Source organism: Prionailurus bengalensis, chromosome B2, assembly GCF_016509475.1.
Source record: "Prionailurus bengalensis isolate Pbe53 chromosome B2, Fcat_Pben_1.1_paternal_pri, whole genome shotgun sequence".
Classification (NCBI taxonomy): domain Eukaryota; kingdom Metazoa; phylum Chordata; class Mammalia; order Carnivora; family Felidae; genus Prionailurus; species Prionailurus bengalensis.
In genome coordinates, this window is record NC_057349.1 from 12,872,607 (window position 1) to 12,897,414 (window position 24,808).

The 24,808-nt window shown below is 50.6% G+C and overlaps 1 protein-coding gene across 2 annotated transcripts in view; it reads right to left on the minus strand.

Annotated features, from left to right (window-relative positions):
• The window catches only part of GMPR (guanosine monophosphate reductase), a 53,083-nt gene that overhangs the window by 14,410 nt on the left and 13,865 nt on the right, over window positions 1-24,808 (minus strand). For both annotated transcript variants that reach the window (XM_043590768.1, XM_043590769.1), the window contains 4 exons: window positions 23,487-23,660; window positions 13,850-13,931; window positions 10,225-10,331; window positions 229-271 (listed from right to left, as the gene is read on the minus strand). In XM_043590768.1, coding sequence (XP_043446703.1) covers window positions 229-271; window positions 10,225-10,331; window positions 13,850-13,931; window positions 23,487-23,660 — 406 coding nt within the window. The remainder of the gene's footprint in view (window positions 1-228; window positions 272-10,224; window positions 10,332-13,849; window positions 13,932-23,486; window positions 23,661-24,808) is intronic.

Consider the following 24,808-nt stretch of genomic DNA (forward strand, 5'->3'; position numbering starts at 1 on the left):
CTGGCTTGTAAGGATGTCACCCGCGTCTATACCCCAGGATGCCGGCTGGGTCTGCTCAGCCACCAACCAGAACCAAGCCCACATGGGGATTGTGGCCAATCGGGGCCGAAATCCAGGGATAGGAAACTCAGCACAGGCTCAGAATTTCCCCAACACGCCCCGCCTCTTCATTCAGATTCCCATCAAAGCTCTGGGGGAGCTCCCTGCCCTCCCTCCCTGTCCCCTTACCAAAGGCTTTGGCGACATCTCCTGGACAAGTGCAGCCTCCGTCCTTCGAAGAGGAAAAAGCAAGGAGAGGGCGTCAGCGGGGTGCTCAGCCAGGATGTCCCCTCCCCTGGGGTGCCTCGGTCATCCGGAGGTGCTATCCGGGCGCACCCCCAGCCAAGGGCAAGCCCCCAGCCAAAAACAGCGACCCTCAGAGCCCGACCCAGCACTCCCGGGTTACCGTGTTCTGACTCAGTTTGCTCCCGTTTGCACCTTCTGTTTGCACCTTCCGTCGCCCCCCTCAAAACCCTGCCGTGTTCCCCCTCGGGGTCTGCCTTGCCCTGGAAGCCCGGGGCAGGAGCCGCTCTGAGACCTCGCCCCCCGCCAGCCCCTCACACAACACGCCGGGCCTGGGCCTTCCGAATTCATTGCTCATCCAAGCAGTCACCTTTCCCTCCTGCCTGGCGGGAGGTGAGGTTTATTTAGGACAAGAGCGGGATTATTTGAAGAGCCAGGGAAAGGACACTGAGTTAGCTCCTGCGTGATTCCAGCCGCTCCACGCACCTCCCGCTCATCTTCACGAATCGTGCCCAGTTAACTTACAATCAAACATGCACCCTGGATCCCCCTCGCCACCCACGGAGGGCACACGCCTGGGGCTAATGCCTGCGGGACGGTCACCTAGGGCCGCCCGGCAGGTCCAGCCACGGGGGTTATGTTTACACACCAGCAACGCGGTGCGAGGCTTCCAGGACGCAGAGCCCAAGGCGCGTCCCTACAGACACAGGCTGCTGCCTGCTCTTCGATGCAGGAGTCCAAGGAGGACGGCGACGGTGGCCGGGAGTTGCAGCCAGACCCCACAGACAGAGAGGCAAAGAAGCAAAGGCCCAGGGGCAGCAGGGGCAGGCCCGTGCCGAGGGCTGGCGTGACAGCCGAGCCCTGAGGTCAGAGCCGGGAGGCGGGACCCGCCCGCAAAGGCGTCACGCCAGCCTTGGGAAGGACACAGAAAACACAGGCTGCCCAGGCCACCTTAGGTCACAACTGGCGGGAAGGTGTGTGCGCCCCTGGATTTGGGGGGCATCTAGTGAACGGAGATGAACCGCTTCATGAACAGCTCCTCCGACGGAGAGCATGGTGTCTCTGTGACTCAATTCCCACCCCCCTTTTTTTTAATGTTTTATTATTCTTATTTTTTTTTTGACACACACACACACACACACACACACACACACACAGTGTGAGCAGAGGAGGGGCAGGGAGAGAGGGAGACACAGAATCCGAAGCAGGCTCCAGGCTCTGAGCTGTCAGCACAGAGCCCGACGTGGGGCTCGAACTCACCAACCGCGAGATCATGACCTGAGCCGAAGTCGGACGCTTCACCGACTGAGCCACCCAGGCGCCCCTGAATTCCCCCCTTTTTTAAGTTCCCTCTAGGAACTAGAACTCCATTTCTGCTTCATTACTTCTTTGCAGTTGGATCAAAAGGTAGGTGTGGAAAGCTTGTCTTCTTTCTTTACGAATCTTTACCGAGTACAAATGCTTCCTCAGTCAAGTCTGTTACAGGCACACCTCGGGAACATTGCTGCTTTGAGTTCCAGACCGCTGCAGTAAAGCGAATACCCCAACAAAGCAAGTCCAGTGAGTTTTCTGGTTTCTCAGCGCGTAGAACAGCTACACGTACGGTGCCCTGTAGTCTACCAACTGTGCAACAGCCTTACATTCTCAAAAAAAGGTGCACACCTTCATTAAAATGTACTTTATTGCTAAAAAACGCTAAACATCCCCTGAGCTTTCTCGGCAAGCCGGGACCGCTGATCACAGATCAGACACCAATATAATAATGAAAAAGTTTGACATTCGGGGAGAATGAACCAAAAGGCGGCACAGAGACGCCAAGCAGGCAGATGCCATTGGAAAAATGGTGCCAACATACTCGCCCATTGGCGGGTTGCCATAAACCTTCAATTTGTAAAAACAAAACAAAACAAAAAACAAATAAACAAGCGTGGTATCTAAGAAGAGCACCGAAGCTTGGTGCAATAAACAAGGTATGCCTGTATTCACGAGCAGCTTCTCAGATCCCAGAGGGCCACAGGGTGCTGAGGAACGAACGGTCATTTCAGAAGTAGTGTCTCCGTGGAAGTGACGTGGCCAAGCCGTCTGTGCGAAGACAGTGACAGGACTTGGGATTGTACCTCGTGTCGGTGCTTCCAAACTTCAGCATGTCTACTTTCTCTATCAAAGGTACAAGCCCCCTGTATGCCCTTCGCTCGTCCTGCCGATTTTTAAGTGCTTTATCTCGTTATCAAAACCAGTTTCACATGACAGGGTTTCAAACTTATGACCTCAGAAGAGTAAACAAATTCATGTTCCCATGAAGCTGGACGTTATCTGACTTACAGCACCACACACACACACACACACACACACACACACACTCCCCAAGTCTTGTACTCACTTGCTTGTGAGTCGCCATGGACTGCCAGGGTGTCTCGAGTGGGGCCCCACACTTCTGCATTTTTGTGGTTAGTGATGAGGCCCTGGGCTACTGGGACCCTCGAAAAGGAGCTCTTCTCTCCCCAGGATGGGCCAAGACAAGATGCCCACAGTTGAGAGGACTTCGTGATGGGGCACCTGGGGGGCTCAGTCGGTGAAGCGTCCAACTTCGGCTCAGGTCACGATCTCACGGTCCGTGAGTTCCAGCCCTGCATCGGGCTCTGTGCTGATGGCTCAGAGCCTGGGGCCTGCTTCGGATTCTGTGTCTCCCTCTCTCTCTGCCCCTCCCCCGCTTGTGCATTTCCTCTCTTTCTCTCTCCCTCTCTAAAATAAGTAAACATTAAAAAAAAATTCTGTAGAAAAAAAGAGGGCTCCATGACGTGTCACGGAGGGGAAATCACACTTACGGCATCTTCTGTTCGGCGCGTTTGTAAAGAGACAACGCAGCCCAAACAAGCCAGACTGTGCATTTAACCCAGTGCAATCCAACGTCACATAATGCTTTAGGGCAAAGGAGGCTGCTCCCTGCTATCATTTCCAGGTAATTTGCAAAAGTTTTTCAAAGCACCCTTTCATGTACCCGGGAGGTAGGGGAGCCGGGGCAAATCTCTACAATCTAAAACACGCATTCGCTTTCACTTATAAACATTCACAGCTGCTGGGAGGTTATCAGAAACAAGGTGCCAATATTGGAAGAGCCTCTTGTTTTTGTTGTTCCAGAGTGTTAACATTACACTTTAGTAGAAAAAGCATCACATGACATAAGCGGTAGGAACTTGATCTGTGAAGCGTCAGCCTACCTCTTCTTCTTAAAAATACCTGCTCTTCCCTGGGGGCGCCTGGGTGGCTCGGTCGGGTGAGGGTCCGACTTCGGCTCAGGTCATGATCTCGCGGTCTGTGAGTTCGAGCCCCGCGTCGGGCTCTGTGCTGACAGCTCGGAGCCTGGAGCCTGCTTTGGATTCTGTGTCTCCCTCTCTCTCTGCCCCTACCCCACTCGCACTTTCTGCCTCTCAAAAACAAATTAACACTAAAAAAATTAAAATAAAAAAAAACCTGGCTCTTCTCTCAAGTGGAGGCTGGTGAAGCAAGTAAGGAAGACACAGAGGGAATGCAAATCAAGCACCTACTATGGGCCAGGGGGGTGCTACAACCTTCATTTTTCTATTCGAACACCACAAGAACATAAAGTTGATATTTTGTGGGTGGAGGGAAGCATGAGGGGGGCTCAGGAAGGTTGGGTGACTTGCCCCAGGTCACACAGCTCTACCAATGGAAGAACAAGGTTAGAGCCCCGGTTGAGTACACTCTAAAAACGTCTAGAATCACCCTTATCAGAACAGGAGCAGTGGTGGTGGTTATCTTAAGAGGACAGCACTTCTAGTAATCTTCATGTTTATCTGTATTTTCTCACTTTTTGTAGGCTAAACCTGTTTGGGGGGGGGGGGAGGAATTTTTCAGGCGTCAAAAAAATTCAATTACCTGACATTTCTTTGTTTAGATCTTTGTCTTTTTAATTTTTAAATGTTTATTTATTTATTTTGAAAGAGAGAGAGAGCAGGGAGAGGAGGGCAGAGAGAGAGAGAGAGGGAGATAGAATCCCAAAGCAGGCCCTGTGCTGCCAGTGCAGAGCCCAATGTGGGGCTCAAACTCACAAACCGGATCACGACCTGACCCAAAATCAAGAGTCGGATGCTTAACCGACTGAGCCACCCAGGTGCCCCACTCTGTTTAGGTCTTTCTAAAGAATGGTCTAACTGCTCCTAAAGTGCTATATTAAACCATTAAGATTATCGGAGATTTGCTGAACCATCTTTTCATCCCCGCAGACGGTCCGTGGGTGAATGTGAGTACTAGTGACCGAGTACAGAGAAGGAGAGGGTTGGGGACTACTCCGAACCATCTGGATCCTTACTGTTACCGGCCCTTCCTGATGCAGGGCCTCCTGAGTCTTGATAAGCATGCTCTCTCGGTCTTCATAAAATGTGCTCATTAGAACGCTGGAGCTTTGGGGCGCCTGGGTGGCTCAGTCGGTTAAGCGTCCGACTTCAGCTCAGGTCACGATCTCGCGGTCCGTGGGTTCGAGCCCCGCGTCGGGCTCTGGCCTGATGGCTCAGAGCCTGGAGCCTGCTTCTGATTCTGTGTCTCCCTCTCTCTTTGCCCCTCCCCCGTTCATGCTGTCTCTCTCTGTCTCAAAAATAAATAAAACGTTAAAAAAAATTGAAACAAACAAACAAACAAACAAAAAACCACTGGAGCTTTTGGGGAGCCCCTGGCTGGCTCAGCTGGTTAAGCATCCAACTCTTGATTTTGGCTCAGGTCATGATCTCACAGTTTGTGCGTTCGAGCCCCACACTGGGCTCTCTGCTCAGCACAGAGCCTGCTTTAGATCCTCTGTCTCCCTCTCTCTCTGCTTTGCCACCCCGCTCACACTCACTCTCTCTCAAAAATAAACATTAAAAAGAAAAAGAAAAAGAAAAAGAAAAAGAAAAAGAAAAAGAAAAAGAAAATGCTGGAGCTTGAGTTAGAAGAAACAACCATGATCCCAGTCAACTTAATCCCAGGACTTCTTTCTAGGTCCTGTGAAGCACCAGTCCAGGTTTGCTGGGTTATCGGGGGGGGGGGGGGGGGGGGGGAAGCGAACTCAGTGGTTGTTCGAAGCTCCCCTTCTAACCTTAGTGCTCCGGGGACTGTCCTCTCCCCACCGGAAGGCATGCGTGGGGGCTGTGTGGGGAAGGACTAGCTGGAAGAACAGAGGAAGGTGATGTCTCCCCGCACACTGGAATGGAAAACCGACGGGGTCCTGTCCCCACCCTGCATCTTCTGTGACTTCAGCAAGTCTTTTTTTTCCACTCTCCTTGAGCCTCCTTCATTTTCCAAGCTGAGTGGGGCAGGGGGCGGGGGATAGTCAAGGGAAGATTGGATGGAGTACTGGAGATAACAGACCTCTGTGTGAGTGCTGGCTCTGCCATTGCCAGCAGTGATGTTGAACAAGTCACTTAAGATCCCGAGGCTTTCGTTCCTCCCCTGGTTCTGATGGCTAACTTTATGTATCAGCTAGACTGGGCCACGGAGTGCCTAGAAAAGTCTGGGTGTTTCTGGAAGAGTTGTTTTGTGTGTATGTGTTTATTTTCGAAAGAGAGAGCATGCAAGAGTGTGTGGGGTGGGGGTGGGCGAGAGAGGGGGACAGAGGATCGGAAGCAGGCTCTGTGCTGACAGCAGACAGCCCAATGTGGGGCTCGAACTCACAAACTGTGAAATCATGACCTGGGCCAAAGACAGACACTTAACTGATGGAACCACCCAGGGGCCCCAGGAGGGTTTTGTTTTGTTTTTTTTTTAATGAGATTAACATTTCAATTGGTAGATGGAGAAAAGGAAGTGGGTGGGCCCCATCTCATCAGTTGAAGATTTGAATGGAACAAAAGGGCCGACCCTCCTCAAGTGGATTTTTCCTGAGTGACTGCCTCTGAACTGGGACAGGGGCTTTTTCCTACCTTTTAACTCCCAACTGAAATGAAACCGTCAGCTCTTCCTGGTTCTCAGGCCTTCAGACTCCCACTCAGACTATCACTAGACCATCAGCTTTCCTAGATGCCTGGCTTAGCAACTCACCCTGTAGATCTTGGGGCTTCTCACTCCCCCATAATCACATGAACCAGTTCCTTATAATGAATACTCCCTCCCCCTCCTCTCTTGCCACACACACACACACACACACACACACACACACCCTATTGGTTCTGGTTCTCTAGAGAACTCTGACCAATACACCTGTCACGTGACAATAACAGCTAGTTCTCCAGGCTGTTCCAAAGATTAGAAATTATAAGTGATTTGTGCCAGGAAGGTAATAGATGCTCAATAAATAAGAGCCATTCCTTCCTCTAGGTCTGTTTCCACCATTAAAATCCTCTTTTGTGTGATGTCCCTAGCTGACAGTGGCAAGACAAAACTCAGTCACACTTTAATCTTCACCTACGCAGGGGGCGTCCTGAATTTATGCTCTCTGCCTCTTAGAACCCCATGTGGGCCATAATAAATAGAAACCTAATTCAAGTCCAGCCTCTTGAGTGTACGCGCCTGCTAAGAGCCCCATGCTGTGGCTTCCTGTTCTGAATTTCAACGGCGTGGATGTGCAAGTTCAGCAACTAAAGTGTAGAATGAGACAGCTGGAAGGAAACCGGACAGAGTAGCAGATCCAAAATATCTGATGGGTTTGCAGGGGGTTTAGGGATGGCTGGCAAGCGAGAGAAACCTACTTGTGAAACCCTATCAAAGGGACAGTGGAAGAAATGGCTGCTGAACCCCAAGACACTCAGCTAGCCAGGAGGAATGAGCTCAGCTCAAGGGTACCGACCCCACGCGAGTCTGTGAACTTCACCTGGTTTTCTGGCCACAAACGGAACTTCTGACCCCATCTGAGAAATCTCCCACCATTACTGAGAGCCTCGAAGCACCAGGACCACAAGCCTGGGCTGTCACTATCACTAACTGACAAAAGTCAGAGAAGCTGTTCCCTGGGGACCGGCCGATAAAACCTGACCCAAGCAGGGTAGCGGAGCCTCCACTACAGAAACCAGTGGTTCTCAAAGTTGAGAGCGCATCACAGTTTCCTGGAGGGCTTCTTAAGACGGACACCTGGGCCTCGCCTTCAGAGCTGCCGATGCTGTAGGTCTGAGCCAGGCCCGAGAATTTCTAACAAGTTCTCAGTTGATACTGATGCTGCTTGTCTGGGCACTACACTGAGGAAACCGCTAAGGTGAACTGTCAATGAGGTGGTGCTGTATAAACAGACCCCAAGTTGATTTTCAGTGGCTGGTGTGCAAACAGAGCAAAAATGAGCCATCAACTAAGCAGGTGTGAAGTTTCCAGAAGGACACAAGTATGGGGAACTCAGAACACGTTCATAGCGGAACCATTCATTGGACATTCACTGACCTTGGATATGGTGGCCATTCAAGAAATATATATGATACGGGGTCCATAAAAGTTTATTTATTTCTGAGAGAGAGAGAGAGAGAGAGAGTCAGAGTGCGAGTGGGGGAGGGCAGAGAGAGAGGGAGACACAGAACCCGAAGCAGGCTCCAGGCTCTGAGCTGTCAGCACAGAGCCTGATGTGGGGCTCGAACTCATGACCCGTGAGATCATGACCTGAGCTGAAGCTGGATGCTCAACTAACTGGACCACCCAGGTGCCCCCGGGGTCCGTATTTTGATGAAGACTCTTAATGGTGAAAATTATCATGTAATAGAGATTCACGACTAAATTACACATGGTGCTTTTGTGGCCAACTTCTGAAGAGTCGAATTTGCTAAGATGGGGTCCAGGGATATCTTTTTAAGAAAGCTTCTGTGGTGACTCTCACGTAGCCAGCCCAAAACAAGGCCAAAGTGGGGACCTAAGGACCACTGCCCTACATCATACTGGAGACTGACGCAGTTTGAGGATCTCAGGGAGCTGGGTCACCGCATTCAGCAAAGGGCTTTACGTCACAGTGAACGGGTGTTCATCTGGGCCCCGGGACAAGCGCTCAGGGAAGGGGTAATGAATGGAGGTCCTTACAACTGTCAGCAACCAATAAACCTGTCATTTATTCCACACAGTAGATGTTCCATAAACACTTGCTGATCGGATGGACGGATGGACGAAAAACTTGCACGAAGAATTAGGAGGAGGACACTGCACTGGACTGCAAGGTAAGGACAGGACCCCAGCTCTGGGGAAGCAACAGCGACAGCAACCCAATTGCCACGGTGAGGCTCGACACGAGGGAGTATGCACGTAGGGGTTTTTAAAGAGTGTTATTATGTCCCCAAAGCAAGTCCGGAAATCAAACATCAACATGCCGAAGTGCTGAGCTGAAACCAACACGACATCATTCTGCAGGGATATGTAATTTGTTTGACGCATTTGTGTGTTGTTTTTAAATCACCTATCAATTATTTAACGTGGGAGCCCAGCTGAGCAACCGAACACTGAAAAGAGTCAACAGTGTTACAGGACCACTAAAATCATGCCACTAATTCAGAATTTGTAAAGAAAATTACACATATGTGATTTTTATAAACATAAATGCAAAATAAACATGTTACGTATATAAAACATGCACATAAGTGGAGTATGTACCTAACTGTATATAATGTAATGAATGTATACTAAGGGAACGTGTATTTTTATATTTACATTATATATTCTTGATTATATATTTAATTATATGGTAATTATACATTACATATATTTTTATGTAAGTATGTAATATATTTTATACGTTTATATTTATTTTATACGTACGTACAAATTTATACGTGTGTGTGTATATACACGTATTTATAAAAACATCCACATAAGTGGAAACTGTGGTTGTCTTTCAGATTATATCCCACATGTTGTCCTGTTCCGAGCATCTTTTTTTTTTAATTTTTTTTAATGTCTATTTATTTTGGAGGGACAGAGTGGGGAAGGGGCAGAGAGAAAGGGAGAGACAGAATCTGGAGCAGCCTCCAGGCTCTGAGCAAGTGTCAGCACAGAGCCCGACTCGGGGCTCGAACTCACAAACTGCGAGATCATGACCCGAGCCCATGTCGGACGCTTAACCGACTGAGCCACCCAGGCGCCCCTCGAGCATCTTATCTGGAAGGGAAGAGCAGGGGACCGTCTCTGTGACTGTCTGCATGGCAGTCACCACAGCAGTAAAGGTAGTGTAGAACCACAGCTGAGGTGAGGACAGCTTTTAACTCGGCATTCATTCACTCACTCGATCCTTGATGTTTAGAGGCTGAGCACCACGCCGCAGTCCTCCCGGGAGCTTCCTGGAAGAGCTGCTAGATCACGCTCCCTGCCTCCCCTCACCCCTTCCCGTCTTTTCTGAGCCCACAGAAATGTAACTTCTGCCCCCACCAAGCCACTGCATCGGCCCTCACTCCGGTGACCTGTCACTGGCAGCATTTCACAGCACTGCAGGTGGGACTAGCTAACATGAAGTCGTCCTGGAGGAGGGTGCGTCCCTAATCCGACACAACTGGAGTCCTCCCACAAAGGGGAAACATGGACACACGCATGCACACGGGGCAGACGCCACAGGAACACGAGGCTATGGTGCCACCAGCCGAGAAACCACCAGAAGCTCCAGAGGCTGGGAACAGAGGCTCCCCCACGGCCCTCGTGACCCCGCGGATACCTCGATCTCAGACCTCTGGCCTCCCCGACGGGGAGACGGGGAGTTTTTCTCTCGTTTGATCCACCCAGGTTGGGGTGCTTTGTAGCCAACTAATTTGCGGCTCCCTCGTTCTCTCAAAGCTCCCCGCGTAGCCCCCATCCTGCTGCCTACGGCCTTGAGTTGTTAGTGACTAATGTGCCTGGGGAGCAGGGCCTGGGTCTCCGCCAGATGTCACCGCTGTGACCAAGGTGCCCGGCTCACTGCCAAGCCCACGGGATGCCAAGTGGATGAAGGGTCAAGGAGCAGGGGCCTCCCCGAAGCCCCGAGGTGTTCCCACGTGCACCCCCCCTGCCCCGCCGGGCACTTACGGAGATGATGTGCCCCTTCAGGCCGTGGGCGGAGTCCGCACACTCGATCACGGCACTCAGTTGGGGGTAGCCCACCCCGGTCTTGGTGCGGGTGGTACACACAGAGCCTGGATGGTGGGAGGAGCGGGGCCCAAAGAGAGACGGTTAAGAACGAGCCTCCAACACCGGCAGTGCCGGCGGGGAGGGGGTGGCGGTGAACTTTCTTTCCGTGGAGGCGGGGCGGGTGGTTAGAACCACACCATCTGGCCTCGTCCCTTCCGGTCCTCACCGCCGTCAACTGCGGCTGCCGGGGACGCCCTCTCCCCACCCCCTGTCGCTGTCACTCACCTGTGCCATCAGCCCCCACCGCATGGCCACAGACCGTCCCTGTGTACGCTCCGACCCTTCCCACGTCCCTCACTTCCCCTCACAGCCACAGTATACTTCCAGGGACCCCTCAGTCTCCTCCCATGGCCTCTCTACCTGCACCGTTGGTCAATCTCTAACTTCTCCGAGCCTCACAGCCTCGCCTACGAAATCAGCAGCCTGAGGTTGCAATGGGATGCCACGGGGCCCGCGGGGCTAGCAGGCAGCCCTGGAGAAGAGGGAGCCGCACCCACCCCATTCCTGCACCCTCTCCCACCCAGGTCTGTCGACCGGCCCCGGCCTCTTGGGCTTCGCGATGGCCCACCCTCTCCAGAGCTCCCGTCCAGCCTGGCCTGTGGGGTCCGCTTCCGTGTCAGGAAGCCTCCTGAAGCCCTCTGCCCCCTTTGACCTCTGCCCTCTGCCTTTCCCACCGTCAACCCCAGTCCTGGCTGACGGGGGTCAGCCGGGTATTATCCAGCTATGCCCAGGCCGAGTCATGCCAAGAGCACCACCATCTCGAGCACACGTACCCCTGCTCAAGTCCCGTCCCTCCCTCCCAACAAGTTAGCACCCCCTACACCCCAAGATCACCCGGACTGAACTCCCGAATGTCCACCTGCCGCCCTCCCCTGCCACCTCTCCGTCCCTCCTGCTCCCCAGACGCCGGCCACGCCGACCTTCCAGCTCCTCCGGCAGAACGAGTTTCTCCCCACCTCGGGGATCCTCTGTACGCGATGTTCTCTCCGTCCAGCGCTCCCTGTGAACCAAGCCCCCGGTCCTGCCAGCCCTTCTCATCTTTCAGGCTTCATCTTAAATGTCACCACCTCAGGGGAGTTGTTGTTCTGACACAGCACTCGCTTCAAAAGAAGCATTTAAATAATGATTTGTGTAAGAATGCAGGGGATCTGTTTTCTCTGCTGGATGGTAAGCTCCATGGATATTCATTGTTGCAGATCCAGCGCTGAGAACAGAGCCTTGTACATAGCAAGGGGGCTATAAATAGTCGCCGAAAGAATGCGTGAACTTCAGATAGATGAGTCACCCGCATGCTTCACAGCTCAGTGGACGGGGCTTGAACTCCACTGCCATGACGCTTGGGGACAAGGTGCCTAGAACGCCTTCCTCCTGTCCTGACTCTCCACCACCACCAGTCCTTTCATGCACCGCCCCCCCCCCCCTCCCAAATCTCTCCCGGCATCCTCAAGGACAGGATCAGACAGAGAACTGTGTTTATACTTCCAGGACTGGATTCAGCAAGAAAGCCAGAGGCGCGGGGGGTCCCCCTTTCCTCCTGCACCCATCCAGGGCAGAATACATCTCTTGACGTCTATCCTTACAACAGGTGCTGCCGCAATCCCGAAGCCAGTGAGCTCTTCTCCCCACCAGGCACACGCTGCCCCAGCCACCAGCCCTGCATTGTGCAAGGCGGAATTCATTTCGTAATTTCTGCTTCATAACTGGCTTCTCGCCTTCTCTCCCACTCCACTGCTAGATCCTTGCGGGAAGGCAGGGACGTGCTGCAGGGGCCCAGAGCTCTGCCCAGTGAGAGACCTACAGAGGGTAGGCCGATCACCTTTCTTGGAAATGGCCGTCAAACAAGGCATGGGAATGGTCTTGATTAATGCTCAGGTCAAAAGGAGAAGCTGGAGACATGTTTCTCCTCCCAGGTACAGGGCCAGGGTGCTCATTGTTAATGCTGTCATTCACTTAGAGAAAACCCAGTGTTTTTACGCTAAAGAATTCATGAAATTGAACAATCATCTGCAACGAATTTAAAGAAGCCATTCTGGAAAAGCTCCCTACTCTGTTCAGAGAGTCCTTTCTGCTTTTATAGACAGCCCTGCCAGGGCTGGGAGGGCGGGGAGGGCGGCCCACACAGGGATAACGGAAAGACAATAAATCTTCTGGGGAAACAGCATGTATACACAGAGGATGTGCATGAAGGAAACAAATGCAGCTGAACGCTCAAGATTACATCAAAAAAGGCTCTTTGAGAGCCGAGTAGACTTCTCACACACCTTCATATCCTGGACAGCACCTGCCCAGCACAATGGCGGCTAGCACACATCCGGGAATACGGATTTCTGATTAAGCAGGTGACTGGTGAGTGCCCTGGGCTACTGGGAACCAATTCTATTATTAGCCCAGTCAATGACATCCTAAGTGGGGAGCTCCTTATAACTAAGAACTGGGTCTTATCCTCTCTTTGACTTTTCAATGACCAACACTCAGTAAAGACCAAAGGTGCTTTCCTCTTGCTCAGAAGACGTTATCAATTGGCTTGTGTGGCACCATCAAAAGCCCAATGTTGACCATTTCCCTGTACGTTAAACACTCAAGTACTTTGATGAGCCTACAGGACTCTTCATACACATCCCGTTCCCGCAAGGCTGTAACTGTGCCAAGTCACAACCCAACGATGCCTTCTGTGAGTTCCCACACTCTTCTCGCATTGCTTTATGGTTTGTTTCCTTTTTGGGTAGTGTTTGTTTGAATGGGTGATATTTTTTAAAAAAAATCTTTGCTATTTTTTATTCCCAGCTGAAAATGTATATGTTCTTTCCTTCTCTCCAATGTTAGTGTTTGTTTAGGAATGGATGTGCAAGGAAGAATATGAAAACATGAAAGTTCGTGTTCACGCGTAGCCAAAGGGGAAGGCGAACACCAACTGGCCCCAAGAGAAAATGGCACCACCCAATAGAAGGACAGAAAGGCTCTGCCTTGTTCCTCCACTCAAGATGCCAATGGGTGGTTCTAGGAGAAAATGCCTAAGAGAATATGGGCAAAATCCAAGATGCATTATGTATCAGGTGAGGAGCCGGGAGTAGTAACTGACCGGGCCATGGGTCAAGTTCAAATGCGGCCTCAGAGCTGCATGCCTACTATGTGCAATGTCTGGGGTCCCTCAGACCTTCATGTAAACTGGAGGCGTTCATGTCCATTAACCGTCCCCACGATTCTTCGCCCCCTCACCTTCCTCCTCAAGGAATATAGGATCATTAACGAAATCTGCATCCTCTTCTTCCGCGTTAACGCTCTGAAGCCAGGACCTCACGTTCAACCCACATCCCGGCTCCTTCGGGACGTTCCCCGGTGGCAGCCCAGTGACATTTCCTACAAGACCTTCTGGAAGCTCAGGTGGGATACTTCCAGAAGCCATGTGCTTCACCCTAGTGGCGGGGTCACCCACGGGCTCCCTTCTGGCCATCTCCAGTGTCCCTAAGCCCCCCATCCCAGTGCCCTGCACACAGCCTCTGCTGGCCTTCCCAGCAAGCCTTACCTGGTCCGACGCCCACTTTGATTATGTCTGCTCCAGAAAGAATAAGCTCTTCCACCATCTCCCCTGTCACCACGTTCCCGGCCTGAGACAGAAAAGCACACAGCCCGCAGTCACAAGCTACTCCTGGTGATACAAAGATGCGCGAATGAAGAACCCCGTACCTGGACACACAGCGGCGCATGCCCCGAAGCCACAACACCGCCTGGGGCCCAAAAGAGGGGGGGAGGGGAAACAATGGACTCAATTCCTGATTCTAGATGAAATCTCAAGTCGGCGGGAAGGGATGTTCCCCTGGTTCCCTTCTCTGATGACTAGGAACACAGACTCTCAACACCTCATACCACATTTGGGTTTGCTAACAGCAGGAGAAGGTACGCAAGCTGTCACGTTAGAACCACAAAAGACCCGAGATGATCCAGGTCAGAGCTTCTGAACGTGCCCAGGGTGGACAAAACAAAATCTCACGGAGAACCCAAATGCATAAAATAAGCAAGGAGAGGCTCTTTCAGATGATCATAATATTTGCTGTTGGGAATAACATGTTTTGGAGACTATAAAAAACCCCTGAAGGACCTTTAAGGAACTCTAGGGGCTCAGGCTTAGGAAACCCCGCGATCGTCTCACCGGCTCACGGATGGGAAGACGCCTGGGGGTCCGCCCCAAGGCCGGTGCTTCCCACCCGGATATGAAAGGGCAGATGAGACTTTAGCGACCACAGGCCTGGAGCATGCTCCGACTTCACATGAGGCCGCGGCCCCCACAATAAACATGCACACCAGGACGCGGCGGAAGCTAAAAACCAGAAAGATGCATCTGGTTTGGACATTGTACAAGTTCTTTCACCGCAGGGGCCTGGGAGCACGAAAATAGCCCTTTTCATTACGACTCACTGCCCTGCGGATTCTTCAGCTGGTACACAGGATACTTGGCAAGATGCCTGACTGAATTTTCACAACTGTACAAAGTCTTATTTTGGGAAATGCATCCCCACTCATGTTACTCTTTTTTTTTTTTTTTTTTTTGCTTTGAAGCCCCAGTATCTTTTCAGTGAATTCATTCCCGGCAGTGGGGGGGGGGGGGGGGGGGGGGAGGTGGGGGAGCAGGTTTTCTTTTTTTAACCTAGACAGAGTGACTTTTAACTCTGTATAAAATATCTTGGAAAGGTTAATGAGGAAGGCTCAAAGCTGCTCTGATCCAACAACATCTGACAATGGAAAACGCTGGATGCTCCAGAAACAGGACCAGAGCATTGAGAATACCAGGTACAATAACAGGGTGGGGGGCATTGCACGTCACTGAGGGACAGAACCAGGTTCCCACAGACAGAACTGGGGAAAGGGATCTTCCGGAAACGAGATATAGATTAATGTTCACGCTTGCCCCCAAAACCAGCTTCTGACGGATTTAAGAGTTAAATTATAAGTGGAATCCTCCCAGATTTAGAATGCCTTGAATACCTGTAAGAAGCATAAAAGTGAAAGATACATGTGTGCCTACAAACACACACATTTCATACAACCGACAAAACTAAGAGGCAAATAACATAGCAGAGAAAAATAATCCCTTATGCAGGACAAAGGGTGAACTAACATTATAAAAGCTCTCCCAAGTCTTCAAAAAAAAAAAAAAATGCTAACAGCTCACAGAAGAACTGACAAAGGACATTATTTATTAAATAAATAAATAAATAAATAAATAAATAAATAAATACATTAAAGTGGCCAATAAACACAGGGAAAGCGCTCACTCTCACGCAGAATCCAATTTAGATTCAGATGCCAGCGAGGTACTACCTTTCACTTAAAATATCAACGACTATAAACATTAAATACTAAGGAGGAAACAGATATCATCTTTCTCTGCTGGTGCAATGTCTACTTTCGTACAAGTTTTCCCGGAAAGCAATTGTCCATATGGAACAAATGCAGAACTACATACATCCTCTGATCTAGTAAGTGTACTCCCAAAATTCTCTCCCGAGGGAGTAATCATAGCTGACGTCAAAGATTTAACGACAAGGATGTATATTATTTATTTGTAACAGTACAAAACTGCAAATCTACTACCCAAAATGGGAATCGTTCAACAACCTGGTGTTTTCCCACCTACGTGATGTTTTTAAGGTTGCTTAGATGGCATTGGAAAATGCTTAACCGATTTCAGTATGATGTTAGGGGGAAGAGAAGGAAATAGTAAGATCTCAATTTTGTTAAAATCAACAAGGGGCCCCTGGGTGGCTCAGTCAGTTAAGCATCCGACTGTTGGTTTTGGCTCAGGTCATGATCTCATGGTTTGTGGGTTCAAGCCCCACATTGGGCTCTGCGCAAACAGCATGGAGCCTCCTTGGGATTCTCTCTCTCTTTCTCTCTCTCTCTCTGCCCCTCCTCTGCTCACGCTCACCCTCTCAAAATAAATAAATAACCATAAAAAACATACTGAAAAAAAATTTAAAAAAAAAGGAGGACAGGTGAGTTTCCACTTGCAGGTGCCTAAAGCTGGCCCATCAAATTGGAAACCAAGAAAGGCAAAACTAAGGGGAAAAGGAGAAAGACAAAATCAGAAATGAAAATGGCAACGAGACACCCTCTAGCCCAGGAATGGCCACAGTCCCCGCCCAGGAAGCTGTGCATGGGGGTGACTCAGGGGTGATGTGGGGATGATGCAGGGGTGTGGCACGGGCCAGGGTGATTAGCGAGGGTCCAGCCCACCGCCTATGTGGCACAGATAGCGTGACTGGACATGGCTGCGTCCACAGCACATGCTCATCTCCTGGCACTCGAGACAAAGCACAGGTTCCGGACCTTCCCGGGGAGGTGGGGGGGGGGGGCGGGGGAGGGGGCACCAAACCAGGCAGGCCATTGCCGCCAGGCACCTCTCTCCTAGGGGAGGCTGAGCACGTCCAGGACCCCACCCCTGCTCTGCCAGCAACCACCGCCCCTCCGGGTCAAGGAGAAGCATGGGGGCCCAGAGAAAAGGCTGCAAAAAGCAACAAGATTAGAGAGATCCTCAGGCAAAAACCCAAACCAGGACTGTTTTGCCCTAATGTTTCCAGCTTCCCTGCAGACCCAGAGATCTAAGGCAGCATGAGTTCAGAAAGACCTGGGGTAGACTAGGGCCCCACACTTACCAAGTAACTAAGAAGTAACTCTGAGTCTCCCTTTATCCTGCTATGAAGCGGGACTAACCACACCCACTTGGTGCTGTCACGATAAGGTTTACAAAGAAAGTTCTATTCAATTCCTAGACAGAGCCCAGCTCTCAGTTGGTGCTCAGTAAAATGTTGGTCCCTCCACTTAAGAATGGTTTCTTAAAATAAATAAATAAATAAATAAATAAATAAATAAATAAATAAAATACATTAAAATAAAATACATTAAAATAAAATAAAATACATTAAAATAAAATAAAATAAATTAAAATTAAATAAAATAAATTAAAATTAAATAAAATAAATTATTATTAAAATAAGATAAAATAAAAATAAATAAAATAAAATAAAATAAAATAAAATAAAATAAAACAAAATAAGAATGGTTTCTGTATTGGGGTGCCTGGATGGCTCAGTCGGTTGAGTGTCCGACTCTTGACTTGCGCTCAGGTCATGATTTCAACAGTCATGAAATCGAGCCCTGTGTCAGGCTCTGCACTGACGGCCCGAAGCCTGTTTGGGACTCTCTCTTTCTCCCCCTCCCCTATGCGCGATCTCTTTCTCTCTCTCTCTCTCTCTCTCTCTCTCAAAAATAAACAACATTAGGGGCCCCTGGGTGGCGCAGTCGGTTAAGCGTCCAACTTCAGCCAGGTCACGATCTCGCGGTCCGTGAGTTCGAGCCCCGCGTCAGGCTCTGGGCCGATGGCTCAGAGCCTGGAGCCTGTTTCCGATTCTGTGTCTCCCTCTCTCTCTGCCCCTCCCCCGTTCATGCTCTGTCTCTCTCTGTCCCAAAATAAATAAACGTTGAAAAAATTTTAAAAAAATAAATAAATAAATAAATAACATTAAAAAAAAAAGAATGGTTTCTGTATATTGTTACTTTTTAAGACTTCAATGTGGTCAAATGTACATAACCTAAAATACTGTTTTTAGCTATTTTTAATTTTAGCTATTTTTAAGCAGACAATTCAGTGGCACTGAATACATTCACACTGCTGTGCAGACATCACCACCATCTGTTCCTACAACTTTTCATCATCCCAAACTGAAGGTGCGTACCTACTAGAAAATAACTTCTCGGGGCGCCTGGGTGGCTCCGTCGGTTAAGCGTCCAACTTCGGCTCAGGTCACGATCTCACAGTTGGTGAGCTCGAGCCCCGCATCGGGCTCTGTGCTGACAGCTCGGAGCCTGGAACCTGCTTCTGGTTCTGGGTCTCCCTCTCTCTCTGCCCCTCCCCACTCTCGTGCTCGCTCTCTCAAAAATAAACGTTAAAAATTTTTTTGAAGTAAATGAAACAATAACTTCTCTACCCAGTTTTGACTGGCTCTTCTGAGTCCCTCTGCCAAGAAAAGTCCTTTCTCTAGGAGGAGATAAGGCAGGGGCCTGCAAAGAGCCGTAGGCCACGGCCTGCCAACTTCCCGTAGAAGGTGATGGAATGCTGATGCCAGTACCTTCTCCCAAGCACTCGCATGTGTCTCTACACCTACCCGCGGAAGCAGGAATAGGAGACGCTATCAAGGCAATAACCATCTTTCACGGCACATTAAACTGAGTTTGCTATGGGGCTCTCAGGCATCACCTGGATCCGAGGCCCTGCGTGGGTTTCCGCCACGGTTCCGGAAAGACGGCGAAAACAGGACATCCAGGCAACTCGGCCTGAGAGGTTATGGTCCGTCAGCCATGACCACTTCTGCTACTTCAACGAGTAAGACTGCCCACGGCTGACAACCCGCAGGGAATTCTAAAGAGCGTCCGCCTCTTCGGGAAGAAGGACAGCTCAGGAGGTGACCGTGAGTGCCACCGCAAGAATGCAGACAGGTAACTGGGCCACTGGCCATGCACAGAAACCAGGAGGCTGTGCCCACGGCTACCTGGGCACCGGTCAACGGTGGCTAACGTGGCATTGCCCCGGGGCGTGCAGCTAGGTCTCCAGTCTACTCTGAACGGGTCAGGTGTCACAGACCTACCTCCTCCGGACAAAGTCAGAAAGAAGCACCATCACAAAAGCATTTTTTCAGCGGGCTTGGTTTCCGGTGGGCAGTGTGGTACAACCGGAAGATCTCAGGTCCCGGAGGCAGACCGCTTGGCTCTGGACCCCGGGCTCACCTCGCGCTGGCTGTGAGATCCTCAGAAAGTTCCCTAAGCTCTCTGAAATGGAGTTTCACGTCAGTAAGAGCAGGTGCTCGTAACCATGCTCCAAGATTTGACAGGATTCCAAGAGCAGGGTCTCATCCACACTCAGTGCCTTTTTCTACAGCACCCGGTAGGCATCATTCTCTTTCCTCTCTGGAAGCCACCAGGCAAATAAATGGCTCTAGGACTTACCACACCGTTCTAACAGCCAGCACTTCTACAGGACCCTTCTCTGCCAAAGTGTTCTAAAAATCCCTGCTTTTTCCCTCCTTACAAGTGGCAGGGAGTGCCTTAGCTGAAAGGCAAGGAAAAGGGGTGTGCACATAAATCCGGAACGCACAGGAAACAGGGAGCAACAGATAAGCCCTTGCTCCGAATGCACACATCCTGAACTGCCAGCTGCTACCAAGACCATTTCTTTTCTTTTGTTTTTCTAATCTTTATTTATTTATTTTGAGAGAGGGAGAGTGCAAGCAGGGGAGGGGCAGAGAGAGAGAGAGAGAGAGGGAGAGAGAATCCCAAGCAGGCTCTGTGCTGTGAGCACAAAGCCTGACATGGGGCTCGATCTCACGAAGGGTGAGATCATGACCTGAGCTGAAATCAAGAGCCAGACACTTAACCGACTGAGCCACCCAGGCGCCCCTACCAAGACCATTTCTTCTTCTTTTCTTTTTTAATCTTTGTTTTGAGAGAGAGAGAGCACAAGCAGGGGAGGGGCAGAGAGAGAGGGAGAGAGAATTCCAGACAGGCTCCGTGCTATGAGTGCACAGCCCAACACGGGGCTCGCTCTCATGAAGTGTCGTGACCTGAGCTGAAGTCAAGAGTCGGACACTTAACCAACCGAGCCACCCAGGCACCCCTACCAAGACCGTTTCTGAGTACCTCTTCTGTTCACCGCATTGGAACGATCATGACACTCAGCATCCATATTACAGACTCTTCAGTTCCAAAACCCTGGACAAATGGTAATGCATCCAAAAGCCATGAGAGAAATTACACTTCCCCAAACCAAGGGTGTTAAGAGTCCTGGAGGTTTCCAAACGAATGGCAGATTTCAAGGGTCAGCGCAAGCAAAGAAGGCCTTAGAAATAACCACCTACCTTGCCAACGTCCCCCGTTCATTGCTGGGGAAACCAACAAGAACAATAAAAACACATCCCAGAGCCAACCAGCAGACGCTAAAGGGGCACTTGCTTGTGGTGGGTGCCCACAGGGCCGTGGGAACTCTGCGCCAGTCTCTCCCCCCCCCCCCCCCCGCCCCAGCCTCATCCCCATAGCAACCCTGGGGCTCTGTACTCATGACACTGCCCCTTCCCTTGTATTGGCAGCCTCCCTCCTCCTGCACTGCCCCTGTCCCCTTGTCTGCAACCCTGAGGGCTGGAACACAGGCTCCCTGGGCTCCACAGCGGGCAGCTTGCCTCAGCTGTCGGCAGGACCAGCTGTGAGCTAAAACTCATAGCCCACTGGAGCACAGCACATTTTTTTTAATGTTTATTTATTTTCGACAGAGAGAGAGACAGAGACAGAGTGCGGGCAGGGGAGGGGCAGAGAGAGAGAGAGAGAGAGAGAGGGAGACACAGAATCTGAAGGAGGTTCCAGGCTCCGAACCACCAACACAGAGCCCAACATGGGGCTCGAACTCAAGAACCTTGAGATCGTGAGCTGAGCCGAAGTCGGACACTTAACTGACCGAGCCACCCAGGAGCCCCCAACTGATTTCTGCGATCACTTATCCTTTTGAAAGAAGGGGCCCGTGTTTTCTCTGCCTTCTTAAAACAAAAACGAATAATCTTCCCATCCCACCTTCCATTTTCTTCCCTATCAACCTTCCACGTCTACCTCAGTGCTCAGGGCATATGCCCCCAACGGTCCTCACAACCGACAAACAACTGTGTGTGAACCCCACGCCGTGTGACCCCCTCCGTCATTGTCTGCCTGTTATTATCCTCGACCTCCTTTCTGTCGGTGCGGAAAATGAGACTCAGAAGGTGAGGTGACTTCCCCCGGGTGGCTGAGCTCCCACCAACTCCAGGGGCACTCAGTTAGCGATTCTCAGGGTGTTCCAACCGGTGGCAAAGTAGAGCAAGGGGGAGGGGCAAGGGAGACGTGTGGGAGACAGAATTACGGATTTGTTCCAGCAGGAACAGCATACCTGCCCTGCGGCTTCCATAAAACCATGCGGCTGCGTCTCCATATGCTACGGAGCAAAAGACGACACAAGAGCCATGCGGGCGGGGTTACCGTTTACACAAGGGGCAAAACCAGGCACGATTAAACAGTGTTAAGAAGAGATCAGTGGTGGTGAGACCAGAGACATGCAAGGAAGGAAGAGATCACTAGAGTCCGGAGGGGGACAGCCCTCTTGGGTGGGAGTAGGGGCTTCTGGACGTAGGTACACTGGAAGGCTTGCTTAGGCTAGGACTATTTATGAAACACTCAGGTTCTAAGCACTTTTCTGTAGGTATGTCATATTTCACAACTTAAGGCAAGGATTACTAAAGAGAAAGAAAGGGGAACCACTGAGTCGCCTTACTAAATCCGTGTCATTTCTCATGCCTGACCCTTCGGAACTCTCCTGCCAGTGGAGGTAAAGGACGACGTCCCAGGTTTATCAGTCGCTTCTATCCCCAGCACAACTGACACACTGGAGGTAACCTGGAAAGATCTGGAATGATCTAGACCACGCCACCACCTCCAAGCAGAAACCTAAGGAATGCCCGATCTTCTTCTCTCCACAAGGAATGAACAAAGGTCTCCTCAAGACATATTTGTCACGCTCTTTCTCCTGCCACGCAGGCAGTGTTTCACACAATCTACATTTAATACCCCATACTGTTTAGGGCTACAGGTCTCAGCTGAAGGGCTGGGGCTTCCGCAGTCCCGGGAGTCCAGCCTTTTACTCGCTCTGGCGTGAGCAAAAGTTACCACCGATGGCGGTCACCACAGAAGAGCCTCAGGACACCAGATATTAGACACCAACAGACCCGGCTTCAAACCCCAGCTTAGCTGTTCCACATCGGTATGACCTTGTGAAAACTCCAAGTGTATGAGCAGATCAGAGCCTAAGATTCCTCATCTGGGATACATCTGGGATAGCGGTTCCCACTCTTAACAGAAGAGAAAGAACAGATGCGAACTTTCTAAAACCTACTAGGTATTCAATAAGCAGTATTACCGTTACGGATGAAAGCAATGACACCGCAGCACTATTAGGGAGGGTAAAATGAATTTTTCAGTCTCCCACCCAACTTCTCCTACTGTACTGCTGATCGACCTTGGGGCAACTCTTGATTCTTTCTTCTCCTGTAATTGGAAAGCATGAAAATACACACTCAAAAATCCTTGTCAATTCTTAACAGATTTAACTCCACTAACAGAAATAATTCCTGGGTGCCAACTTCCTTACGATGCCGAGATACGAGGAGAAATAAAATTCAGAGTTTAAAACAACGGAGACACAGGGAAATTACCTAGTGGCCGCTCTGTAATCGTCACGGTACCTAAGACAGTAAAGACACGCACAATTACGACACAGATTTTCCAAAAGCCCAATTTTAACTCAAGAGCCTCCGGTCCCTTTTTCGGTCAATCCACCTTTGCTGGCAACCACAAACACACTTTCTGACCGGCGAAGGTGCTCCTAATTAGGAAGGGACACAAAAGACAGGCAAAGTCGAGAATAAGGGTCGTAGACAAAGCAATACTCCAACCGGCCGGCTACCGTTCCCATGAGGCACTTCAACTGCTCTGGTAGAATTTTCCACTGGAAAATTAGGAGAGGGGTACAGATGACCTAAAAAGGTGGCAACCTAACCCCAGTTTCATTGTTTTCTTTTTTTTTTTTTTTAATGTTATTTAGAGAAAGGGAGAGCATGCCCACGCAAGCAAGGAAGGGTAGAGAGAGACTCTTAAGCAGGCTCCGCACTGTTAGCGTGGAGCCTGATGCGGGGCTCGAGCTCACGAACCACGAGATCACGGCCTGAGCTAAAATCAAGAGTCGGACGCTTCACCGACTGAGCCGCTCGGGCACCTCTCATTGTTCTCATTTTTTAAAAATAAACTCCTTAAGTAAAGAGGGTCACAGAAGACCTTTGTTCAAGGGGCACACACGGTAAGAAACATTTGATAACATTTAGCAGAGATAAAAAGCCAACACCCTGTAACGTTGATCTGGATTCTAGTTTTTATGGGGAGCCAGTCTGCAGACCTTCCATCGCCGCCTCTTCATGAGGATTCTCCACTCGTCTCAACAAGAAAGCACCGACACAGCCCCCCCCGCCCCGCACACGGAGCAAGCCTCTCTCTGCTCCCCTCCGCCCCCCCCCCCCTCCCGGAGAGCCCTCCGCCATACCTACCATGATAGTGTGTTCTGGAAATCTGGCACGCACCAGCTTCACGAATTCCACAAAATGTTCTGAGTACCCATTGGCCACGTCCAGGCAGATAAACTTGACCTGCGGCACGGCTTCCAAGATGCTGCTCATCTTTTCCAGATCGCTCTTCCCGCTGCCCGAACTCACGGCTACGTGCTGTACCAAAACACACGGGGAAGAGCAAGGCCTGAGGAGTAAGTAGCATTCAAAGGCAGACCCTGCCCCCCACCCCCCCCCACTCGCCTATGCTGAGGACGGTGCAGTGATTCTTTGAGGTGTACCCAGGTCAAATACACACACGGCAGATCTGCTCAAGAAACACAACAGCAGGGGCGCCTGGGTGGCTCAGTCGGCTGGGCGTCCAACTTCGGCTCAGGTCATGATCTCCCGGTTGGTGAGCTCGAGCCCCGCCTCAGGCTCTGTGCTGACCGCTCAGAGCCTGGAGCCTGCTTCGGATTCTGTGTCTCCCCACTCTCTGCCCCTCCCCTGATCATGCTCAGTCTCTCCCTCTCAATAATGAATAAATGTTTCAAAAAAAAAAAAAAAAGAAACACAACAGCAGAGGTAAGGGAGACTCGTGATCCATTCATTAGGTTAACTACACTTTGCTTCAGTTACCTTTCCCCCCATTAAAGTGCATATATCCTTAACCTTGAACCTCGGCCACAGAATCTTCCAGTAAGTACATTGTTTTTTTTAATGTTTATTTTTGAGAGAGAAAGCGCCAGTGGGGGAGAAGCACAGAGAGAGGGGGGCAGAGGAGCCAAAGCGGGCTCTGCGCCTACAGCAGAGAGCCTGATTCGGGGCTCAAACTCACAAACTGCGAGATCACGGTCTGAGCTGAGATCAAAGTCGGGCGCCCACCCTACTGAGCCACCCAGGCGCCCCTCGGGTAACTACATCTCTAATTATTCAGGAAACCTAGTCCTTGGCTTTTCCTTGGTTTCTTCAAGCCATGTGGAACTCTGAACCGTGGAGCTGCTGGTGTGAACTCTCTTCTAGGAGATGAGGAGAAGCAGAAGACTAAGACGTGGCCAGTCAACACAGGCTTCCTCCTGCTGAAGCTGCGGCCGTCACTGAGCATCTCGTATAGCAAGGGAGGGAGGGGAAGATGTCTCAAACTCCTCGGACAGAACTCCTTCCTCTGTCTTTTTCTCAAGTTTACGTATTTATTTTTAGAGAGGTGGGGGGGAGGGTGGGGCAGACAGATGAAGAGAGAGAATCCCAAGCAGGCTCTACGCTGCCAGCCCAGAGCCCGACGTGGGGCTCGAACTCGCAAACCATGAGAGCCGACGTTGGACGCT